This window comes from Ranitomeya variabilis, chromosome 1 (genome assembly GCF_051348905.1).
Source record: "Ranitomeya variabilis isolate aRanVar5 chromosome 1, aRanVar5.hap1, whole genome shotgun sequence".
NCBI lineage: Eukaryota > Metazoa > Chordata > Amphibia > Anura > Dendrobatidae > Ranitomeya > Ranitomeya variabilis.
Window position 1 is genome coordinate 549,532,634 of NC_135232.1, and position 20,937 is coordinate 549,553,570.

A 20,937-nucleotide genomic window follows, 5' to 3' on the forward strand; every position below is an offset into this window, starting at 1 on the left:
GTGACCACAGTGCACCCTATATAGAATAAAGCCCCATGTGACCACAGTGCATCCTATATAGAATAACGCTCTATGTGACCACAGCGCCCTCTATAGAGGATAACACCCCATGTGACCTCAGCACCCCCTATAGAGGAAAACAGCCAGTGTGACCACAGCACCCCTATAGAGGATAACGCCCCATGTGACCACAGTGCACCCTATATAGAATAACGCCCCATGTGACCACAGCGCCCCTATAGAGGATAACGCCCCATGTGACCACAGTGCACCCTATATAGAATAAAGCCCCATGTGACCACAGTGCATCCTATATAGAATAACGCTCTATGTGACCACAGCGCCCTCTATAGAGGATAACACCCCATGTGACCTCAGCACCCCCTATAGAGGAAAACAGCCAGTGTGACCACATCGCCCCCTATAGTGCCACTACTGTCAGAGCCTCGGACTGACGTGGTCTCTTTTCCGCCACCAATTGTAGAACCGCACGTGACGTTAGAGCTAGTAGTACTGTGAATGCGCAGGTACTACAAGCACCAGCAGGCTCCGGGCACATAACGTTTCTTATTGGTTAGTAATTTCAATGAGACCACGCCTTTCTCAGGGGCGTGGTTTCGTTACTATATTACGCCTCAACTAGTCTTGAATGTTTTTACACAAACATACACCCTTTTTGCGCGCGTATCAGTATAGCCAGTCAAATTACTGTTACTAAGCAGAAGTCGGACAATCATCCAATGAAAACCCTTGGCTTTTTAGTTTCTTGGTGAGTTTTGTCACGGGAACCAATAGTATTTTTATCCTGGGAGAAGAGAAGCGGTGGCGTCAGCCAATCAGAAAAAAAGATTCGGCGGAGGCTCCCGTGGCGGCGGTAGGTTGCTTCCCGGGATTTTCTCTTGTGTCCGTGGGGTCACTATGTCCCGGTCCCCAGTGCTATGTCACACGGGCGAGCGATGCTCCCATGTCCGCCGGATCAAGCTATCACATCACGATAGGCGGTTGTCTTGTCACGAGTGGGCACGTGGAGGAAATAGCTGAGGATGAGGTCATCGCTTAATATTACCCCGCCCAAAGCCTAGAGGGGTAGATACTGGGAGAAAAGCACCCATATGGTGACGAAGGAAGAACAGACTCCTCCCTCACCTGGGGCCGAGGGGAGAATAAACCCCCCCTCACCGGGGGCCAAGGAGAGAATAGACCCCCCTTACGGGGGGGCCAAGGGGAGACTAGACCCCCCTGACCGGGGGCCGAGGGGAGAATAGACCCCCCCCCCCCTCACCGGGGGCCGAGGGGAGAATAGACCCCCCCCCCCTCACCGGGGGCCGAGGGGAGAATAGACCCCCCTCAACACACACACTGGGGACGTAGGGGGATATAGTCCCTCACACCATGGGCCGAGGAGAGAATACAGCCCCCACACTGGATGGCTGAGAGAGGAATAGATCCTTCACACTGGGGGCCATGGGAGGAATAGACCACCCCAAGTCATGATCCAAAGTTATATTCAGTTCTCCTCCCCACATCACATCAGGGGCTGAGGGGTGAACATATTCAAGGAGCAGGTATGCCGATGACTGTGGGGTGTCCTGGTGAAGGTGCAGGTTGTGATGGTGGCTGTGGGGTGTTATGGTGGCTGTGATGTTTTCTGGTGGTGTGGGGTGTTATGGTGGCTGTGATGTTTTGTGGTGGTGTGGGGTGTTATGGGGCCTGTGATGTTTTCTGGTGGCTGTGATGTTTTCTGGTGGTGTGTCCCATTGGCTGTGATGTTTTCTGGTGGTGTGGGGTGTCCCATTGGCTGTGGTGATTTCTGGTGGGGTGTTATGGTGGCTGTGATGTTTTCTGGTGGTGTGGGGTGTTATGGTGACTGTGATGTTTTCTGGTGGTGTGGGGTGTTATGGTGACTGTGATGTTTTCTGGTGGTGTGGGGTGTTATGGTGGCTGTGATGTTTTCTGGTGGTGTGGGGTGTTATGGTGGCTGTGATGTTTTGTGGTGGTGTGGGGTGTTATGGGGCCTGTGATGTTTTCTGGTGGTGTGGGGTGTTATGGGGCCTGTGATGTTTTCTGGTGGTGTGGGGTGTTATGGGGGCTGTGATGTTTTCTGGTGGTGTGGGGTGTTATGGGGCTGTGATGTTTTCTGGTGGCTGTGATGTTTTCTGGTGGTGTGTCCCATTGGCTGTGATGTTTTCTGGTGGTGTGGGGTGTCCCATTGGCTGTGGTGATTTCTGGTGGGGTGTTATGGTGGCTGTGATGTTTTCTGGTGGTGTGGGGTGTTATGGTGACTGTGATGTTTTCTGGTGGTGTGGGGTGTTATGGTGGCTGTGATGTTTTCTGGTGGTGTGGGGTGTTATGGGGGCTGTGATGTTTTCTGGTTTTGTGGGATGTCCCATTGGCTGTGATGTTTTGTGGTGGCTGTGATGTTTTCTGGTGGTGTGGGGTGTCCCATTGGCTGTGATGATTTCTGGTGGGGTGTTATGGTGGCTGTGATGTTTTCTGGTGGTGTGGGGTGTCCCATTGGCTGTGATGATTTCCGGTGTGGGGTGTTATGGGGCCTGTGGTGTTTTCTGGTGGTGTGGGGTGTTATGGGGGCTGTGATGTTTTCTGGTGGTGTGGGGTGTCCCATTGGCTGTGATGTTTTGTGGTGGCTGTGAGGATTTCAGGTGGTGTGGGGTGTCCCGTTGGCTCTGGGGTGTCATTGTGGCTGTAATGTTTTCCAGTGCCTGTGGGGTGTCCAGTTGGCTTTGGGGTGTCGTGGTGGCTGTGATGTTTTCCAGTGGCTGTGGGGAGTCCCAGTGACTCGCATGCAGCATACTAGTTGCAGATGTTTCTTTGACCATGTCATAAATGAAAGATCTGCGATATTTTCTGCACATGAGCACGCCTGTAGATGATGGAGGTTGTTGTCTCTGTGTCCGCAGGTCTTGCACACAGGAGGGAATGGCCGAGGACGTGCTGTATGAAAACCTCTCGAAGAAAAGAGGTCTGACTGCTGGAGACGCCCCGGAGGAGACTGAACCCAGCAATCTCCTGCAGAAACTGCGCGACCGCATCTCGTGAGCAGCTTCTACATGAGTAGTGCAGGGTGCGCTGTGGGTCCGGCCCCCAGAGCTGATTCTACAGCTGCAGGCTGAGTGCAGCCGAAACCACTTAGTGGTCCGCAGGCTGGCGGGACAACGAATAGGCACTCGGATTAGTTATAATCGGTGCCTGTTTTTTGCCGTCTGCTGACTGTCCCTTTCTTTTCTTACTGCAGGAAATCGGTTCAGAGTAAAGTGGACAGTATCCTGGTACGTAGGCGTAGTGCCATCTTGTCTCTGGGGGGCAGTGACTGACCCTCTCTGTGCTTCTCTCCTACAGGGAGACGTTCAGAAGCTGACGGATTATGACAAGCTCTATCTGTACCTGCAGCTGCCGCCGGGACCCAGCGGCCCAGAGAAAAGGTACCAGCTGGGACCTCAGGCTAGAGGGTGTGGGGAGCACAGTAGTTGCACTGCAGCTTGTGGCTTGTACTGATAGTGTCAGTAATGGCCTTTCTGTGTCTGCGCAGCCTTGACGTGAGCTCTGTGACCACAGCAGAACATATGCATGCTTGCACATGGATCCGCAACCACCTGGAGGAGCACACGGACACCTGCCTGCCCAAGCAGGACGTGTATGATGCCTACAAGTGGGTATGGCACCAGCTGCCCCCAGACCCTCCCTCACAACAATCTCCACCTCATACAACTCTGTTGTGCCTTTTGTGTAGACGCTACTGTGACAACCTGTGCGGGAGACCACTCAGCGTGGCCAACTTTGGGAAGATCATTCGAGAGATATTCCCTAATATCAAGGCCAGGAGGCTGGGAGGAAGAGGACAGTCCAAATATCCGTCTACTGGGGATTTTATATGGGATGTAGGATGGTTCTGTAAGGGTGGGGGCAGAGAAGGATCATGCATCTTTGTGGGTGTTGGCAGGGAAGGAGCATGCGTCTGTGTGGATGGGGGCAGGGAAGGATCATATGTCTGTGGGTGGGGGCAGGGAAGGATCATGCGTCTGTGTGGGTGGGGGCAGGGAAGGATCTTGCGTCTGTGTGGGTGGGGCAGGGAAGGATCATGCGTCTGTGGGTGGGGGCAGGGAAGGATCATGCGTCTGTGGGTGGGGGCAGGGAAGATCATGCGTCTGGGTGGGTGGGTGGGGCAGGGAAGGATCATGCGTCTGGGTGGGGGCAGGGAAAGATCATGCGTCTGGGTGGGGGCAGGGAAGGATCATGCATCTGGGTGGGGCAGGGAAGGATCCTGCGTTTGTGGGTGGGGGCAGGGAAGGATCTTGCGTCTGTGGGTGGGGCAGGGAAGGATCATGTGTCTGGGTGGGGGCAGGGAAGGATCATGCATCTGTGGGTGGGGGCAGGGAAGGATCATGCATCTGTGGGTGGGGCAGGGAAGGATCATGCGTTTGTGGGTGGGGCAGGGAAGGATCATGGGTCTTGATGGGGGCAGAGAAGGATCATACGTCTGTGGGTGGGGGCAGGGAAGAATGCGTCTGTGTGGGTGGGGGCAGGGAAGGATCTTGCGTCTGTGTGGGTGGGGCAGGGAAAGATCTTGCGTCTGTGGGTGGGGGCAGGGAAGGATCATGCGTCTGTGGGTGGGGCAGGGAAGGATCATGCGTCTGTGTGGGTGGGGCAGGGAAGGATCATGCGTCTGGGTGGGCAGGGAAGGATCATGCATCTGTGGGTGGGGCAGGGAAGGATCATACGTTTGTGGGTGGGGGCAGGGAAGGATCTTGCGTCTGTGGGTTGGGCAGGGAAGGATCATGCGTCTGTGGGTGGGGCAGGGAAGGATCATGCGTCTGTGGGTGGGGGCAGGGAAGGATCATGCATCTGTGGGTGGGGCAGGGAAGGATCATGCGTTTGTGGGTGGGGCAGGGAAGGATCATGGGTCTTGATGGGGGCAGGGAAGGATCATGAGTCTGTGGGTGGGGCAGGGAAGGATCATGCGTCTGTGGGTGGGGCAGGGAAGGATCATGCGTCTGTGGGTGGGGGCAGGGAAGGATCATGCATCTGTGGGTGGGGCAGGGAAGGATCATGCGTTTGTGGGTGGGGCAGGGAAGGATCATGCGTCTTGATGAGGGCAGGGAAGGATCATGCGTCTGGGTGGGGCAGGGAAGGATCATGCGTCTGTGGGTGGGGCAGGGAAGGATCATGCGTCTGAGTGGGGCAGGGAAGGATCACGCGTCTGTGGGTGGGGCAGGGACGGATCATGATCATGCGTTTGTGGGGGCAGGGAAGGATCATGCGTCTGTGGATGGGGGCAGGGAAGGATCATGCGTCTGTGGGTGGGGGCAGGGAAGGATCATGCATCTGTGGGTGGGGCAGGGAAGGATCATGCGTTTGTGGGTGGGGCAGGGAAGGATCATGGGTCTTGATGGGGGCAGGGAAGGATCTTGCATCTGTGTGGGTGGGGTAGGGAAGGATCATGCGTCTGTGTGGGTGGGGGCAGGGAAGGATCTTGGGTCTTGATGGGGGCAGAGAAGGATCATACGTCTGTGGGTGGGGGCAGGGAAGGATGCGTCTGTGTGGGTGGGGGCAGGGAAGGATCTTGCGTCTGTGTGGGTGGGGCAGGGAAAGATCTTGCGTCTGTGGGTGGGGGCAGGGAAGGATCATGCGTCTGTGGGTGGGGCAGGGAAGGATCATGCGTCTGTGTGGGTGGGGCAGGGAAGGATCATGCGTCTGGGTGGGGGCAGGGAAGGATCATGCGTCTGGGTGGGCAGGGAAGGATCATGCATCTGTGGGTGGGGCAGGGAAGGATCATACGTTTGTGGGTGGGGGCAGGGAAGGATCTTGCGTCTGTGGGTGGGGCAGGGAAGGATCATGCGTCTGTAGGTGGGGCAGGGAAGGATCATGCGTCTGTGGGTGGGGGCAGGGAAGGATCATGCATCTGTGGGTGGGGCAGGGAAGGATCATGCGTTTGTGGGTGGGGCAGGGAAGGATCATGGGTCTTGATGGGGGCAGGGAAGGATCATGAGTCTGTGGGTGGGGCAGGGAAGGATCATGCGTCTGTGGGTGGGGCAGGGAAGGATCATGCGTCTGTGGGTGGGGGCAGGGAAGGATCATGCATCTGTGGGTGGGGCAGGGAAGGATCATGCGTTTGTGGGTGGGGCAGGGAAGGATCATGCGTCTTGATGGGGGCAGGGAAGGATCATGCGTCTGGGTGGGGCAGGGAAGGATCATGCGTCTGTGGGTGGGGCAGGGAAGGATCATGCGTCTGTGGGTGGGGGCAGGGAAGGATCATGCATCTGTGGGTGGGGCAGGGAAGGATCATGCGTTTGTGGGTGGGGCAGGGAAGGATCATGCGTCTTGATGGGGGCAGGGAAGGATCATGCGTCTGGGTGGGGCAGGGAAGGATCATGCGTCTGTGGGTGGGGCAGGGAAGGATCATGCGTCTGAGTGGGGCAGGGAAGGATCACGCGTCTGTGGGTGGGGCAGGGACGGATCATGATCATGCGTTTGTGGGGGCAGGGAAGGATCATGCGTCTGTGGATGGGGGCAGGGAAGGATCATGCGTCTGTGGGTGGGGGCAGGGAAGGATCATGCATCTGTGGGTGGGGCAGGGAAGGATCATGGGTCTTGATGGGGGCAGGGAAGGATCTTGCATCTGTGTGGGTGGGGTAGGGAAGGATCATGCATCTGTGTGGGTGGGGGCAGGGAAGGATCTTGCATCTGTGTGGGTGGGGGCAGGGAGGGATCATGCGTCTGGGTGGGGGCAGGGAAGGATCATGCATCTGGGTGGGGCAGGGAAGGATCATGCGTTTGTGGGTGGGGCAGGGAAGGATCATGCGTCTTGATGGGGGCAGGGAAGGATCATGCGTCTGTGGGTGGGGCAGGGAAGGATCATGCGTCTGGGTGGGGCAGGGAAGGATCATGCGTCTGTGGATGGGGCAGGGAAGGATCATGAGTCTGAGTGGGGCAGGGAAGGATCATGATCATGCGTCTGTGGGTGGGGGCAGGGAAGGATCATGCGTCTGTGGGTGGGGGCAGGGAAGGATCATGCGTCTGTGGGGAGCGGGCAGGGAAGGATCATGCGTCTGTGGGTGGGGGGCAAGGAATGATCATGCGTCTGTGGGTGGGGGCAGGGAATGATCATGTGTTTGTGGGTGGGGCAGGGAAGGATTCTGTGGGTGGGGGCAGAGAAGGATCATGTGTTTGTGGGTGGGGGCAGGGAAGGATCATGTGTGGGTGGGGGCAGGGAAGGATCATGTCTGTGTCCTTAGCCACATGAACGTATTGCTACAGCGGTCTGCGGAGGAAGAGCATGGTCAGCATGCCACCCTTACCCAGCCTGGACCTGAAGATGACAGAAAGTGTAAGTTTCCCTCACCCACCTCCGCCCGCGTCTCCTGTGTCACCAGTATATAATGCGTATAACCGCGTGTGCTTCTCCGCAGTCAGAGCTGACCGACCTGGTCCAGTCCTACAACAATGATGTGATTAACGCCTCCTGCGCCCTGATCTGTAACTGGGCCGAGAAGATCCTGAAGAGATCCTTCAACAATGTGGTGGAGGTTGCCCAGTTCCTAATTCAGCAGCACATCATTAACCCCCGCAGCGCCAACGCCGAGCTTGTCCTCTCCATGGTTCTTTCAGGTAATAGCACGGCCTCCCACACCCCCCAATTTGTTTGGATTTTGTGCTTGATTTTCAGACATCTCAGTGATGGTGTCTTTGTCTTTGGAGCAGAAAATTCCCAGAGCAGTGGGCAGAAAGTCCAGAAACCGCTACCAGAGGCTGCAGGAAGTAAGAGGCCTGGGTCTCCTGACAGCGGAGCAGAAGCCGCCACTAAGGTATTTTCCTGTCTGCCTGCAGTTGGGCTCTGACCGGTTGGCTACTTGCACTAGATGGTTGGATTTGGCTCTGCCTACCCAGTTGGACATCAATTTCTCCAGTTATCCTTGCTGCTGATTTTGTGCCGATTTTTACATGTGTTTTTTTTTTTTATTTTTCAGAACAAGAAAACCACAGTAGCCCATCCTGGGAGTCCGTCACAGGTGAAGAAACGGCCGACAGAACCTCAGAAGCCAGCCAACAGCCCACAAGTTGATGCCTTGGTGGCCCGTCTCCCTGTCCTCTTACCTCGACTTCCAACAGAAGAGAAGTATTTAAGCTCCAGCCCCCCTGTCCGATTTAACCCACCAGTCCTGGCACCTAATGTTATTCCTGGACAATTAAAAGTGTCCCCTCTGCCCTTTACCCACGGGATGCCCCTAAAAGTGACTGGAATGAATGGGGCTGGCCTGGTAGCTCAGCCGGTGGCCCCGCCGGTCATCAGCATGATATTACCCGATATGAGTAATCTGGAATCTCACACTGTCAGCAAAACTAACCAGAATGGCAGCAAAGACTTTTCGGGCAGCATGGCCGACAGTAAAGTATCCAGGCGCATGGCCGCATCTACTGAAGAAGCACAGTCCAAGAGAAAACGGGGCCGTCCAAGAAAGATGGACGCATCACAGGGTGTTCCTGTCAAACCACCTTCACAAGCAAGTATGGCTGCGAAAAAGGTAATCACAGACAGCAACACCTCTGGGCAAAGGAGGAACAGTGACAGGGGGTCCTACAACCCTTTAGTGGTACCCAGACCACTAGCACAAGACAGATCTATTACTGGAACTGACAACCAGCTGACAGTATCTCACAGAATGGTAGACATATTGGATGCTGCAGTTGGGGGTGACACAAAGATGGTCCCCGAGACTGTCCCTAACCAGGTCAGTGTCATCCAGGACGGCCGGCAGAGCCTGTCTCAGTGGACGGCACGGCCGGGCGACAGCCTAAAGCTGGAGCAAGATGAGACTTCCAGTGTAGGACTGGCCGAATGAGGTGCAGTTTGGCATTCCTATATCACACGCTGCACAGAACTGTCACTGGGAATACAGCCATACAGTCATCATATACATGTATACAGTATATACCACCCAACCAGCGTCCGCTCATCTATTTCACGTGATAACCACAGATTGGCTAATACCAGATTTCTTATAAACCGCTTCGGCGTCTGCTCATTTTACTGCTCACCTTGGAGTGGTGAGAGCTGCAATGTAAAGCATGGTAATACAGGGTTATGTACTGTGACCGTGGGATAAGGATTCAGAAACTCCTTTTTTATCGTACCTTCAGACATGCAGAACCGGTTTGCAGAAACAATCCCACATACAGGACTGTTTTTCAGAAATGTATGCAGCAGGTGTGCAATGTGTGAGTATGATGGAAAACTCAGAAGTCTACAGTGATGGCTGCGGTACAGATTCCTCCGTCACTCGGTTCTTTTATGTGAGACCCTATAATGTACACATCCGGCAGTGAGACCAGTGAAGTCTGCGGTGCAGATTCCTCCGTCACTCTGTTCCTCTATTTCAGCATCTGTCATGTACTCATCCAGCAGTGAGACCAGTGGTGCAGATTCCTCCATCACTCGGTTCCTCTATGTGAGCCCCTATTATGTACATGTCCTGCAGTGAGACCAGCAATAAACGCGGTGCAGATTCCTCCGTCACTTAGTTCCTCTATGTTAGCCCCTATTATGTACATGTCCTGCAGTGAGACCACCAATAACCACGGTGCAGATTCCTCTGTCACTTGTTTCCTGTATGTGAGCCCCTATAATGTACTCATCTTGCAGTGAGACCTTCAATATCCGCGGTGCAGATTCCTCCATCATTCAGTTCCTCTATGTGAGCTCTTATCATGTACACGTCCTGAAGTGAAACCAGCAATAACATCAGTGCAGATTCCTCCATCACTCAGTACCTCTGTGTGAGCCCCTATCATGCATACGTCCTGCAGAGGGATAGACAATAAACTACGGTGCAGATTCCTCCATCACTTGGTTCCTCTATGTGAGCCCGTCATGTACACATCCTGCAGTGAGACCAGTAATAACTGTGATGCAGAATCCTCCGTCACTCGGTTCCTGTTTGTGAGCCCCTGTCATGTACATGTCCTGAAGTGAGACCAGCAATAATTGCAGGGCAGATTCCTCTGTCACTAAGTTCCTTGTCACTCAGTTCCTTTACGTGAGTCCCTATCATGTACATGTCCTGAAGCAAGACCAACGATGGCTATGGTGCAAATTCCTCCATCACTCATTTCCTCTATGTGAGCCCCTATCACTGTTCACGGGGAGGTTACTTGTTATGATCCGGTGACCTTGGAGCCGCATGAGACTTTCTCTGGAGTAGGTGGAACCTGTACTGACCGCAAACCCTAAACTGACAACGCAACTAGAAGTAGCCGTGGGGTGTACCTAACACATCCTAGATACCTCGACACAGCCGGAGAACTAAATACCCCTATAGATGGAAATGGGAATTCTATCTTGCCTCAGAGCAGAACCCCAAAGGATAGGTAGCCCCCCACAAATATTGACTGTGAGTATTAGAGGAAAGACACACGCAGGCAGAAAACAGGATTTAGCAAAAGAGGCCACTCTAGCTTAATAGAAAAGGATAGGATAGAATACTAATCGGTCAGTATTAAAACCCTAAAAATATCCACAGCAGATAATACAAAAATTCCACATCTAACTAAAGACATGGAATGTATATGGCTACGTTCACATTTGCGTTGTGCGCCGCAGCGTCGGCGCCGCAACGCAAACAAAAACACAGCAAAACGCATGCACAACGCTGCGTTTTGCGCCGCATGCGTCCTTTTTTTCATTGATTTTGGACGCAGCAAAAATGCAACTTGTTGCGTCCTCTGCGCCCGGACGCGGGCGCCGCAGAGACGCATGCGGCGCAAAACGCAAGTGCGACGCATGTCCATGCGCCCCCATGTTAAATATAGGGACGCATGCGGCGACGCTGCGGCGCCGACCGCAAATGTGAACGTAGCCTATCTGCATCTCCTGAGAATCCAACATGACTGAAAAAATCCAAACACAGTCTAAGCTGGACAAGAAAAAACAATGAATAGTACTGAATAGTAAAGCACACAGCATGTGTGCTGCAGAAACAAAACCCAGACACTTATCTTGGCTGATTTGGCAGCAGGGCAGGAGGAACCAGACAGAGATGTAAGACCTCCAAGAACAATGGACAACTGGCAAGGGCTAATGGATCCTGCAAACCTAAATACCCAGAGAGAGCTGCAATCAGCAGGGACACCTGCTCAGGATTGCAACCCAGGGACAACTGTATTACCGCCAACAACCACCGGAGGGAACCCAAGAGCAGAATTCACAACAGTTACCTTTATCATCCTCACCACTCACCCCAATTTGTCATGAACCAGGGTTGTTTGGTTGTTCCTGGTTCTTTCTGCAGGGGATTTATCTATATCCCAGTTCCCTTACCCTCAGGTCAGACCGAGTACTGCACCTAGGATTTGTCGCCAGAAAGGCTGCCTTTCTTTGTACTGGCTAATGGGCACACTGCTACTCAGGCGGGAACAATAATTATCTACGCCGCCAGTCGCTACAAAGGCTCCCAAGCGCACAGGACAAGTCCGCTGCCACCAGCTCTGATTTCTTAATTATTAACGGGTCCGGAGCCAACCCACATTAGTAGCGTAATTCACTTCAGAGGACGTGACGGTTCGTTATAGAGCAAGGAGAGACAAAGCTAGTAATTTTATATTTTACTCCAAAAAAGGTAGGTAGTGTTTACAGAGGTATAAAAAGATATTATAAAGAAGACAAGTGTCGTATGTACAGTACAATTACAAATAAAATTGGATTAAAGTTGAAGAGAACACTTACATTAGATCATTTAATCTGGCTGCTCAGGGGCCACATCTAGATGCATATCACACCTCTGTATAGCAGCTAGACCCTGGACAAAAGACCCACTCACAACTCAGCAGGGTTAAGATATGCCCTCTCGTGACATCACTGAGTGGGCTGAGTTATGAAAAGCACTCTTAGAGTTAAGACAAACCATTTTTTGACATAGCTCGCTGTATGAACCTCGTATACTGACGACACAATGATCAGGAGGTGCACCACATCGGGGGGATTCTTTTACGTAAACACGGCGTAGTTACATGACCCGCTTGCGGAGAAACCTTGCACTCGGGTTTAGCTTCTAGCGATTTCAGGGAGTTATAGATCACTCGATGGACATCCGGAATATATAATCCTTATATCTCTAGCCCTCATCGGTACCAATATATATAACTTTAAAAGAACAATAGAATCCCCTGCTTTCTGTACTAGTTTTAGCCAGTACCAGGTGGGAGGGGGGAATGAGTGTAGGCAGACTTGCTTTCGCAGTTCAAAGCCGTAAAAATTCTTGAGGGAGGGGGGAAATGAGGGGTTTAGGATTCCAGCCTTCTGCTGGCAGGCACAGGAAACTGCAGCTGAGAGCACTGTATATGTAATTACAGTAATCGGCACTTCTTCCTATTTCCTGACAGCCCCTATCATGTACGCGCCCTGCAGTGGGACCAGCAATAACCGCGGTGCAGATTCCTCCGTCACTGTTCCTCTATGTGAACCCCTATCATGTACTCGTCTTGCAGTGATACCTTCAATATCAGCGGTGAAGATTCCTCCATCACTCAGTTCCTCTATGTGAGCTACTATCATGTACACGTCCTGTAGTGAGAACAGCAATAACCACGGTGTAAGATTCAGCTTTCTCTATACAGAGTGCCTATTTCCCAGGAGGCAGAGAGACCAGGTCCTACAACCGGTAGGATTTAGTGTTCTCTATACAGAGCAGCTATTTCCCAGGAGGCAGAGGGACCAGGTCCTGCAGCCAGTAGGATTTAGTGTTCTCTATACAGAGTGGCTATTTCCCAGGAGGCAGAGAGACCAGGTCCTGCAGCTAGTAGGATTTAGTGTTATCTATACAGAGCGGCTATTCCCAGGAGGCAGAGGGACCAGGTCCTGCAGCCATTAGGATTTAGTGTTATCTATACAGAGCGGCTATTTCCCAGGATGCAGAGGGACCAGGTCCTGCAGCCAGTAGGATTTAGTGTTATCCCGGGTAAGATATCTTTATCGTTCCCACTACTCACACCAATTTGTCACGAGTCGGGGTGGTTTGGTTGCCCCTGGTTCTTTCTGAAGGCGATTTATATCCCAGTTCCGGTTTGGAATTTGCAGCTCTCTGGTGCCCCCTTTACCCTCAGGTCAAACTAGGTACTGCACCTAGGGTAAGTAGTCGCCAGAAAGGCTGCCTGCTATGTACTGGCTATTGGGCACGCTGCAGCGGGGGCAATATAACTACTCCCACACAGGCAGGAACAATAATTATCAATGCCGCCGTTGCTACAAAGATTTCCAATCGCACAGAACAAAAGTATGCTGCCACCAATTCCACAAGGGTTAGCGGGTCCGGAGCCAACCCAAATCAGCGTAATTCACTTCAGAGGAAGCGACAGTTCGTTTATTGAGCAGAGAGACAAGCTAGCAAATTCTATATTTTACTCCATAAAAATGTAGGCAGTGTTTACAAAGTATAAAAGATATTATCAAGAAGACAAAATCATGTGTACATTACAGATTACAAATAAAGGATTAACATTGAAAACTTACAGGTTTTATCTCATGGCATCGTCATGGCAGCCATGTGCTGGGGGGAGGGGTGAGCATATATCCAGATGCACGTTTCGGATTGAAAATCCTTCGTCTCCCTGATGAAGGAATTTCAATCCAAAACGCGCGTCGGGGTGTGCGCATTGTCTGGACCAGGTGGCACCCGAAAGGTATATGATCTATTTAATCCTTTACTTTTTTGCACATTGCACTTTTTTTGCACATTGTTGCCTCATACCAGTTTTTTGGTTGCTTGATGTGCCCAGTCACGTTTCAAGCTAAGATATATGATTTTTTAGTTTACCCCCATATTTATGGGGTCACTTGTGGAGTTTTTTTCGATTACATCTAGTTTCACTGGAGATCTTTATATCATCAATCCTTTCCTGGTGCCCCCTACGCCTATTTAGGTTTTTATATACTATTGATTTTTTTATATATATTTGTTAGTATATATTCTCCCTTTTTGTCCTTAAACATGTGCACACAATGTATATTGTAAATTAACTGCTGCAAATAAAGTACAATCATAAATTTTATATCCTTGCTAGTAATTTTTTAGGAGTTGGTCCATAGTTCTGGTGGTTGGCTTTTGCGATTAATTGAGTGGTTTTCACTCTTTTTCTTTGTTGCACTGGGGTTGGATAAATATTTTCCAACACATATATATATTTTTTATTTTATTATTTTGGTATTTACTGATCCCCTAAGGTGTTAATTATCTTGCTTATTATACATCTGCACAGCAGCAAGACCCCGGGCAGAATACACTCCCAGAATGCTGATCTTACCAAGTTATTCTAACCCAAATCCCAGGCACTCCCCCTGTGGTGACATCACTTAGAAGCTGAAACCTCCTCTTACAATATGAAAACTACTTTTTACGCATATCTCGCTATGTGAACCTCACATAAGTACGACACGATGCTCATGATGTTCCCCACGTCAGGGGTGTTCTTTTAAGTGTAAATACGGAGCAATTACCTGAACCGCTTACTGAGAAATCTGCACTTTGCACTCGTTGCGTTTAGCTTGTGCTTTCAGTGGGTGATAGGTCTACCGATGGACATCCAGAATATATAATTCTTAGCAGTCTAGCCCATATTGGTGCTGCAATATATAACTTTAATCGAACAAAGAAACTCCGGCCTTTCACACCAGTTCCAACTAGTACTAGATGGGAGGAGGGATGAGCAGCCTGCACAGAGCCTGGTATTTGCAGGGGAAAAGCAATAAAAATTCACACACACACAGGCAGAGTGAGAAGAGGGGGGGTCGAAATGGCCTGCAGCATGTGTTGTAGATTTAGGTAGAGACTCAAACATAGCATATTCACATTTTCATGACACCTCCCCTTTTGGCCTGCGCTACGGAAGCAGAACCTCTTGGTACTCCTCCATGCGCACCTCAGCAGGTTCACCCCTGCAGGACAACCCATCTGCATTGCCATGCTCCCTGCCCGTTTGTGTTCGATGGTGAAGTCAAACAGCTGGAGGGCAAGGCTCCAGCATTGCAACCTTCCGTTGGTTCCACACATGGCGTTCAGCCAGCGCAGAGGGTTGTGGTCAGTCACCACTGTGAAGGTGCGACCGTACAAGTAGGGCTGCAAGCGCTGAAGGGCCCAGACTATGCCCAGGCACTCCTCGATGGTGGATTAGGCCACTTCCCTTGGCAGAAGTTTCCGGCTCAGGTATAACATGGAGTGCTCTTGGTCCTCCGAGTCAACCTGGCTGAGCACAGTACCGAGGCTAAACTCGCTGGCGTTGGTCTGCACCAAGAATGGTCGACTGCTAACACGGGTGTTGCACAGTGCTGCTTTCAACGTCTGTCAAGTTGACAATGTGGGGTAGCTTCTTCCTGGTGAGGTCCCTCAAGGTTTTTTGCCCGGCTACTATAGTGTAGTACGAAGCGCCTATAGTACCCTGCAGTGCCCAGGAAGGACATCACCTGTTTCTTGGTCCTGGGGGTGGGCCAGTTCACGATCGCTCCCACTTTCTCAGCTCTGGCTTTAGGGTACCCCAACCTACCCGGTGCCCCAGGTAGTGGACCTCTCATGCCCATCTGGCACATTCCCATCTTGCTGGTGAGACTGGCTCGGTGAAGTCGCCTGAGCACCTCCTCAAGATGCTGCAGGTGTTCATCCCAGGAGGTACTGAAGATGGCAATGTCATCCAGGTACGCCACCGTGTACTTCTCCAGTCCCTAAAGCAGGTGGTTGACCATCCTTTGGAAAGTGGCAGGGGCATTCTTCATGCCAAAGGGCATGACTGGACTCGTACAGTCCGAATGGTGTGAAAAAGGCAGACTTCTCCTGCGCCTCGGGACTCAGGGGAATCTGCCAGTATCCTCGACTCAAATCCATTATGGTCTGGTATTTTGCTCCAGCTAACTTCTCAAGCAGCTCCTCGATGCACGGCATTGAGTGCACGTCAGAGGCAATGAGGGCGTTGAGCCCCCTGTAGTCCGCAGAACCGGGTGGTCTGATCCGTCTTTGGCACGAGGACTACAGGTGAGGCCCACAGGTGACCGGGTTGAGCTGTTGGTGGATGACGTATGGGCCTTCACAGGCTGCCTGAAGCTTATCCTTTGGTACGGGGACCAGCACCCACACCTTTTGATCCACGAGCTAGGTCCGCTCCCGGGTGTTCTGGTTGTGCCAGTGCTTTTGATCAGCCTGAACCTGCGTCATGTTGTTATGCACCAAAATGCGTCAAGGTCTGCATTTTGTCACTGAAGCGCATAACATACTCCACTATGGACACTTCAGAAGGGTTCGGCTCATCTTCCAGGACTCTCTTACCAACCCAAGGGGTCCCCGGACTCGCCTGCCATACAGGAGCTCGAAGGGGGAGAACCCCGTCAAGGCCTGCGGAACCTCTCGGTAAGCGAACAGCAGGTGTGGGAGGTACTGCTCCCAGTCGCGTCCTTGGGTCTCAACCAGCATGCGTAGCATCTGTTTGAGGGTACCATTGAAGCGTTCACACAAGCCATTGGTCTGTGGGTGATACACACTCGATACCAGATGCTTCACCTGCATTTTCTTACAGAGAGCCTCCATTAGGCGAGACATGAATTGGGTCCCTTGATTGGTAAGCATCTCCCTGGGAAATCCTACTCGTGAAAAGATAGCCAAAAGTGCATCCACCACCTTATCTGCCCTAGTGGATGACAGAGCTACTGCCTCTGGGTACCGGGTAGCATAGTCTACCACAGTAAGGATGTATTGCTTTCCAGAGCATCTGGGGACGGTCAGTGGGCCCACAATGTCCACCGCGATTTTCTGGAAAGGCTCCTCTATCACTGGCAAAGGGATCAGGGGAGCCTTAAGAGCAGGCCCCGCCTTCCCCACTCTTTGACAGGTGACACAGGAGCGGCAGTAGTTTGACATATCTGTCCCCATCTTAGGAAAATAAAAGTGTTGAAACAGCCGAGCCTTAGTTTTGCTGATCCCCAAGCGTCCAGTAAGCGGGATCTCATGGGCATTCCGCAACAACTCACTCCGGAATTGCTGCGGGACGACCAGCTGTCTTTCCCTCAACCACTCCTTTTGCGATTTTCCGGGTACTGTCTCCCGGTACAACCTCCCTCTTTCCCAGAACACCCTCTCCTTATCAGTCATGGAGGTGGGCGTCTCAGCAAGTTGTTCCAAGTTTTCTAGGATCACATCTGCGCGCAGAGCGGCCTGAAACTCCTGGCTAGGGGAAGCCAGAAGCGACGTCAGGGTCCCTTCCCCACTGGAACCCTCTGGGACCTGCTCTGGGTCCATCTCTTTTTCAGTCACAACGATGACCGTTATCTTTGTTCCGGGCATTCTGACTGCGGATGATAGCAGCTATGTAGGCTGTCTCCCCGGGGATTTCCAAAGACACATCAGCCGGTGCTGCTTTGGGTGCTACCTCCCCAACCACCCCCATTACTAGGGTTGAGCGAAACGGGTCGGCCATTTTCAGAAGTCGCCGACTTTTGGCAAAGTCGGGTTTCATGAAACCCGACCCGACCCCTGTGTGGGGTCGGCCATGAAGTCGGCGATCTTCTGAATCTGGTATCGGAATTCCGATACCGAGTTCCGATATGTTTGCTATATCAGGAATCGGTATCGGAATCCATATTTAAGTGTAAAATAAAGAATCAAAATAAAAAATATTGATATACTCACCCTCAGACGCGCCCTGGTACTAACCGGCAGGCTTCCTTCCTAAGAATAAGCACGTGAATGACCTGCGGTGACGTCGCGGCTTGTGATTGGTCGCGAGCAGTCACATGGACAAGCCGCGACGTCATCTAAGGTCCTTCACGCGCTCATTCTTAGGAAGGAAGGCTGCCGGAAAGAAGCAGGGCGCGTCCGAGGGTGAGTATATTCCTATTAGGTACAGTGGGGCAAAAAAGTATTTAGTCATTCAGCAATAGTGCAAGTTCCACCACTTAAAAAGATGAGAGGCGTCTGTAAATTTACATCATAGGTAGACCTCAACTATGGGAGACAAACTGAGACAAAAAAAATCCAGAAAATCACATTGTCTGTTTTTTTATCATTTTATTTGCATATTATGGTGGAAAATAAGTATTTGGTCAGAAACAAACAATCAAGATTTCTGGCTCTCACAGACCTGTAACTTCTTCTTTTAGAGTCTCCTCTTTCCTCCACTCATTACCTGTAGTAATGGCACCTGTTTAAACTTGTTACCAGTATAAAAAGACACCTGTGCACACCCTCAAACAGTCTGACTCCAAACTCCACTATGGTGAAGACCAAAGAGCTGTCAAAGGACACCAGAAACAAAATTGTAGCCCTGCACCAGGCTGGGAAGACTGAATCTGCAATAGCCAACCAACTTGGAGTGAAGAAATCAACAGTGGGAGCAATAATTAGAAAATGGAAGACATTCAAGACCACTGATAATCTCCCTCGATCTGGGGCTCCACGCAAAATCCCACCCCGTGGGGTCAGAATGATCACAAGAACGGTGAGCACAAATCCCAGAACCACGCGGGGGGACCTAGTGAATGAACTGCAGAGAGCTGGGACCAATGTAACAAGGCCTACCATAAGTAACACACTACGCCACCATGGACTCAGATCCTGCAGTGCCAGACGTGTCCCACTGCTTAAGCCAGTACATGTCCGGGCCCGTCTGAAGTTTGCTAGAGAGCATTTGGATGATCCAGAGGAGTTTTGGGAGAATGTCCTATGGTCTGATGAAACCAAACTGGAACTGTTTGGTAGAAACACAACTTGTCGTGTTTGGAGGAAAAAGAATACTGAGTTGCATCCATCAAACACCATACCTACTGTAAAGCATGGTGGTGGAAACATCATGCTTTGGGGCTGTTTCTCTGCAAAGGGGCCAGGACGACTGATCCGGGTACATGAAAGAATGAATGGGGCCATGTATTGTGAGATTTTGAGTGCAAACCTCCTTCCATCAGCAAGGGCATTGAAGATGAAACGTGGCTGGGTCTTTCAACATGACAATGATCCAAAGCACACCCCCAGGGCAACGAAGGAGTGGCTTCGTAAGAAGCATTTCAAGGTCCTGGAGTGGCCTAGCCAGTCTCCAGATCTCAACCCTATAGAAAACCTTTGGAGGGAGTTGAAAGTCCGTGTTGCCAAGCGAAAAGCCAAAAACATCACTGCTCTAGAGGAGATCTGCATGGAGGAATGGGCCAACATACCAACAACAGTGTGTGGCAACCTTGTGAAGACTTACAGAAAACGTTTGACCTCTGTCATTGCCAACAAAGGATATATTACAAAGTATTGAGATGAAATTTTGTTTCTGACCAAATACTTATTTTCCACCATAATATGCAAATAAAATGATAAAAAAAACAGACAATGTGATTTTCTGGATTTTTTTTTCTCAGTTTGTCTCCCATAGTTGAGGTCTACTTATGATGTAAATTACAGACGCCTCTCATCTTTTTAAGTGGTGGAACTTGCACTATTGCTGACTGACTAAATACTTTTTTGCCCCACTGTATATACTCACCCTCGGACGCGCCCTGCTTCTTTCCGGCAGCCTTCCTTCCTAAGAATGAGCGCGTGAAGGACCTTAGATGACGTCGCGGCTTGTCCATGTGACCGCTCGCGACCAATCACAAGCCGCGACGTCACCGCAGGTCATTCACGCGCTCATTCTTAGGAAGGAAGCCTGCCGGTTAGTACCAGGGCGCGTCCGAGGGTGAGTATATCAATATTTTTTATTTTGATTCTTTATTTTACACATTAATATGGATCCCAGGGCCTGAAGGAGAGTTTCCTCTCCTTCAGACCCTGGGAACCATAGTATCCCATTGCACTGCATTGGGTTTTGTGTTTCGGCCGACCCCGACCCCGACTTTTTTATAGGATCGGCCGATTTCACTCGACCCGACTTTTGAGAAAGTCGGGTTTCGTGAAACCCGACCCGATCCTATAAAAATAAAAGTCGCTCAACCCTACCCATTACCTCTGGAGCAGTGCTACTTATGGGCCAGTTACCTTCCTCGGTGGCACTGGTCAATTGCATGGCATCACCTTCCTCACGGTTCCCATGCACCTCCCCATTTTCTTGAGCACCGATGCTTGCTCCTGTTAGGGGCTCCTCAGCCATCCCACCCCACGGAGTGACGTGGCTGAGAACTCCTGCACCTGTGGACACATCAATCTTGGCGGAAAAATGGTTATCGGGTTCAGGTGGCACATTTACATCATTTTCAGCATCGTTCCTAAGGAAAACATGGTTATCAGATGCATCATTACTAGATAAAGCATGGTCAGGTAACCCGTGCGATTTCCCATCATCATCATCATCGTGGTTAACGTTACCCTTATCAGCAGATAGGGGAGGGGTGTCAGGGACATAGTATGCAACCATCCTCCCCAACAAAACATCAGTGGGCAAGTTATCAGACAGCCCCACTTCCTTCAACCCGCTCCCAGCACCCCAATCTATATTCACCCGGGCCATTGGCAGGGGACAGCTGATGCCCCCAATTCCAGTGACAGTTTGGGTTTTCCCTGGAATGATCTCTTCAGGGGCTGCCAGTTCGGATCAGATGAGGGTTCGTTTAGCCCCGGTGTCCTTGAGGCCTGTAGCGACATGGCCCGCCACGGTGACATGCTGCACGTTGTCACCCCCCCTCCCAACCACCCCACCCACCAAAAGAACTGCGTTAGGCCATGGGGCCTTGGCTGGGGGGATTCCTCTGCTTGTCTGTACAGTAGGGACTGATATGACCAGTCCGTTTGCAAACAAAACATTGGCGGTCGGTGGTAGGTCTGGTGCTGTTGGCAACAGGGACAGGGTCTCTGTTGTGTTGGCTGGCAGGGGCACTGGCGTTGGTTGCAGGCGTACCCCCTTTCCAGCTGGCAGTGACTGGCTTCCACACTTCCAATTTACGGTTGGCCTCGTAGGCATCAGCAATCTGCGCTGCTTTCG

At 51.5% G+C, this 20,937-nt stretch overlaps 1 protein-coding gene across 5 annotated transcripts; it reads left to right on the forward strand.

Annotated features, from left to right (window-relative positions):
• The first annotated feature begins 725 nt into the window (after positions 1–725).
• Positions 726–14,055, forward strand: RFX5 (regulatory factor X5). Of its 5 annotated transcripts, none has more exons than XM_077255486.1 (10): positions 726–769; positions 2,919–3,053; positions 3,254–3,287; positions 3,358–3,440; positions 3,548–3,667; positions 3,749–3,865; positions 7,261–7,342; positions 7,425–7,623; positions 7,717–7,820; positions 7,983–14,055. In XM_077255486.1, exons 1-10 carry the CDS (start codon positions 741–743, stop codon positions 8,853–8,855), a joined length of 1,776 nt encoding a protein of 591 aa, XP_077111601.1. In that variant the 5' UTR covers positions 726–740; the 3' UTR covers positions 8,856–14,055. The 5 variants fall into 5 exon arrangements, with proteins under 5 accessions (XP_077111601.1, XP_077111628.1, XP_077111620.1 ...); XM_077255513.1 differs by having other exon boundaries at positions 738–874; XM_077255505.1 differs by lacking the exon at positions 726–769 and adding an exon at positions 894–1,565.
• Positions 14,056–20,937: the final 6,882 nt, after the last annotated feature.

Excerpts from the sequence above, each read along its gene's own strand:
- RFX5 (XM_077255486.1), top strand. The coding sequence starts at position 741 with ATGAAAACCCTTGGCTTTTTAGTTTCTTG. Across the intron at positions 3,668-3,748 it reads GACGTGTATGATGCCTACAA|ACGCTACTGTGACAACCTGT; the intron begins GTGGGTATGGCA and ends CCTTTTGTGTAG. Across the intron at positions 3,866-7,260 it reads GGAGGAAGAGGACAGTCCAA|GTATTGCTACAGCGGTCTGC; the intron begins ATATCCGTCTAC and ends AGCCACATGAAC.